The 2,221-nt window shown below is 42.1% G+C and overlaps 1 protein-coding gene across 2 annotated transcripts in view; it reads right to left on the bottom strand.

Annotated features, from left to right (window-relative positions):
- The window catches only part of rbm24b (RNA binding motif protein 24b), a 4,599-nt gene extending 2,460 nt beyond the window's left edge, over positions 1 to 2,139 (bottom strand). The window contains exons 1-4 of one of the 2 annotated variants that reach the window (XM_024268294.2): positions 1,941 to 2,139; positions 1,623 to 1,830; positions 1,287 to 1,410; positions 1,157 to 1,211 (exon numbers count right to left, since the gene is read on the bottom strand). In XM_024268294.2, the coding sequence (XP_024124062.1) occupies positions 1,157 to 1,211; positions 1,287 to 1,410; positions 1,623 to 1,793 (350 nt within the window). In that variant the 5' untranslated portion in view covers positions 1,794 to 1,830; positions 1,941 to 2,139. Of the gene's footprint in view, positions 1 to 1,156; positions 1,212 to 1,286; positions 1,411 to 1,622 lie in introns of both variants that reach the window. The other variant, XM_036216024.1, reaches the window with a different exon arrangement.
- Between the last annotated feature and the right edge of the window lie 82 nt (positions 2,140 to 2,221).

Below are 2,221 nucleotides of genomic sequence, written 5' to 3'. Positions count from 1 at the left end.
GAAAAGAACATAACCGAAAGCCTTCATGGGCGCCTGTCCTGTCCCACCTGTTGTCCGTAGCAGAGCGGGCCTGTGTGGTGCCATACATTATTAACGGCGCGGCTGAGCGACTCCTATTTTCCATCTGAAATCGAGAGGCAGGCCGGATAACTGTATCCAGCAGCTGCTAAGATCTACGACTGACGTTAGAGTCCTAAACCTAAAGGAAAGGAGGTTTTTAAATCCATTTATAAGCTAATTTATATGACAGTGTTGAAATAAAAATTGACCATAAAAAAGGACAAAACATCAAATAAATCTGGTTTAGCAGAAAGAAAAAGTACTTTGTGCTTGAAGATTAAGGCTGCAAATGAAAAAATAAAAGAAAATAATATCATGAGTAGGGAAACAGAAAAAAAAATAACTTCACATGCAAGCCAATGTTTGTTTTTGTTGTTTTGTTGCAGGGGTTTGGGATTGAAGTGAACGCACTGCTCCCCCCATTTGACAACAAAACACTTATGGTTAACTAGAAACCCAAAAAGTGAACCACAGGCTGAAGCAGAATCATTAAAGGGGGAAAGAATCAACACTCCATTGCAGAGTTATACATCTTTATATATCAAAACTCATAAAAGTTCTGTCAAATCAAATGAAAAAGCCCCTCCTGCACGCCCCACTGCAAATAGAAATAGGCACACAGTTAAGCTGAACACCACATCAATACTGAAAACAAGGCACACACCAATCTATCAACTAAAGAAAACTGAAACAACAAAAAGACTTCCATGCATCTAATCACCATTTCAGCCCGTTTGTGTATGTCAGAATACAGGTAACACTTTAGTGCTCTGCCCAATGCAGACTCAGCTATTCCTCAAACCATCAAGTCCCCCTCATCTGCTATTTTAACCGTTACCGACCCTGTCAGATCAGAGAGAGACAGACAGCGTGAAGTCAACTCCTGTGTGGGCTGGAGGGGGGGACAAACGCGCACTTCCTTCACAGGCAGCCCCCCACCATGTACACTCACATGTCCTCACTCAGGATGAGAGGGGTGAGGCCACAAAAAATGACAACAACTGATAAAATGTGAACACAAAAAAATGACAAGTTTTTAAAAATCATTTATACATTTTTCTGGTAGCAGATTTGGAGGTTCTATTTGTAGACATACCCATAAGGCCTTTGGATGAATGCTGGATGGATTTGGGGTACGCCAAAGGCAAACCCTAGAAGTGACAAACAAAATGATGCGATGATACTCTCAAAAGTGAACCATCTGGTATAAGTTATGACTTCCTTACCTGGCTGAATGACCCTGGGTTTGGCCCCAAGATAGGCCAGGTTTACGTTGGCTTTTCTTCCATCTATTATAGGGTTGGGGTCCTTACAGGCTCTGTCTGCTGAGGCCCGGTCTGCCATGGTCACCTACACACAAACCCAATTCATCACCAAATGTTACTAAAAATTAAATAAATTCATCTATTTTGACAGATTAAATGATATATAGTAGAATATCAACATTAGAGTTAAAACGTGATAATCTAACAGGTTAGATGAAGCAGAAATCCCTTAAATTTAGTGGGTTTAAATGACACTCTAGTGCGCATGTGCAGATACTTTTCCAGGCTGATACTCACGAATCCATAACCTCTGGATTTGCCGGTCTGCCGGTCAGTGATCACCACAGCCTCCTCGATGTCCCCGAACACTTCAAAATACTTCCTCAGACTGGAGTCCGTCGTGTGGTAAGGAAGGCCTCCCACGAAGATCTTGGTGAAGGTGGTGTCTTTCTGCGCCGAGTGCATCATGCGTGGAAAAGCGTTTGCCGGGAGCCTTTTAAGGTCACTTTCACGTGAAGAAGAGAAGTTTTAAAGGAAGTTTTTTTTGTTTGTTTTTTAAAGTTTTGTTTTATATGTGTGCGAAATAGCAGCCCCTTCACGAGTGGCGTGACTTACTGTGGGTCTGACGGAGGAGGAAGAGGAGGACACCTGTTAGTTTGTTGTGAGGGTTCGCCAGTTGTCGGCGCGTGTGACACAGAAACTTGACTCCGCCCACCAGGACCTCCTCGCGCGCTCCGCCTGCCTACCGCCGCACAGCTGCTCACAGCAACACTTGTTTCTTCAAGTAAAAAAGTTTTTTAAAAAAGTTTTCAGCCACAAAAATAATAATAAATAAATAAAAATGAATGTTATATTCACTGCAAAGTGAATGTAAAAAAAAATAACTTATTTTCTTT

The sequence above is a fragment of the Oryzias melastigma genome, linkage group LG16 (assembly GCF_002922805.2).
Source record: "Oryzias melastigma strain HK-1 linkage group LG16, ASM292280v2, whole genome shotgun sequence".
Taxonomy (NCBI): Eukaryota; Metazoa; Chordata; class Actinopteri; order Beloniformes; family Adrianichthyidae; genus Oryzias; species Oryzias melastigma.
This window is presented reverse-complemented; position numbering and strand designations above follow the sequence as displayed.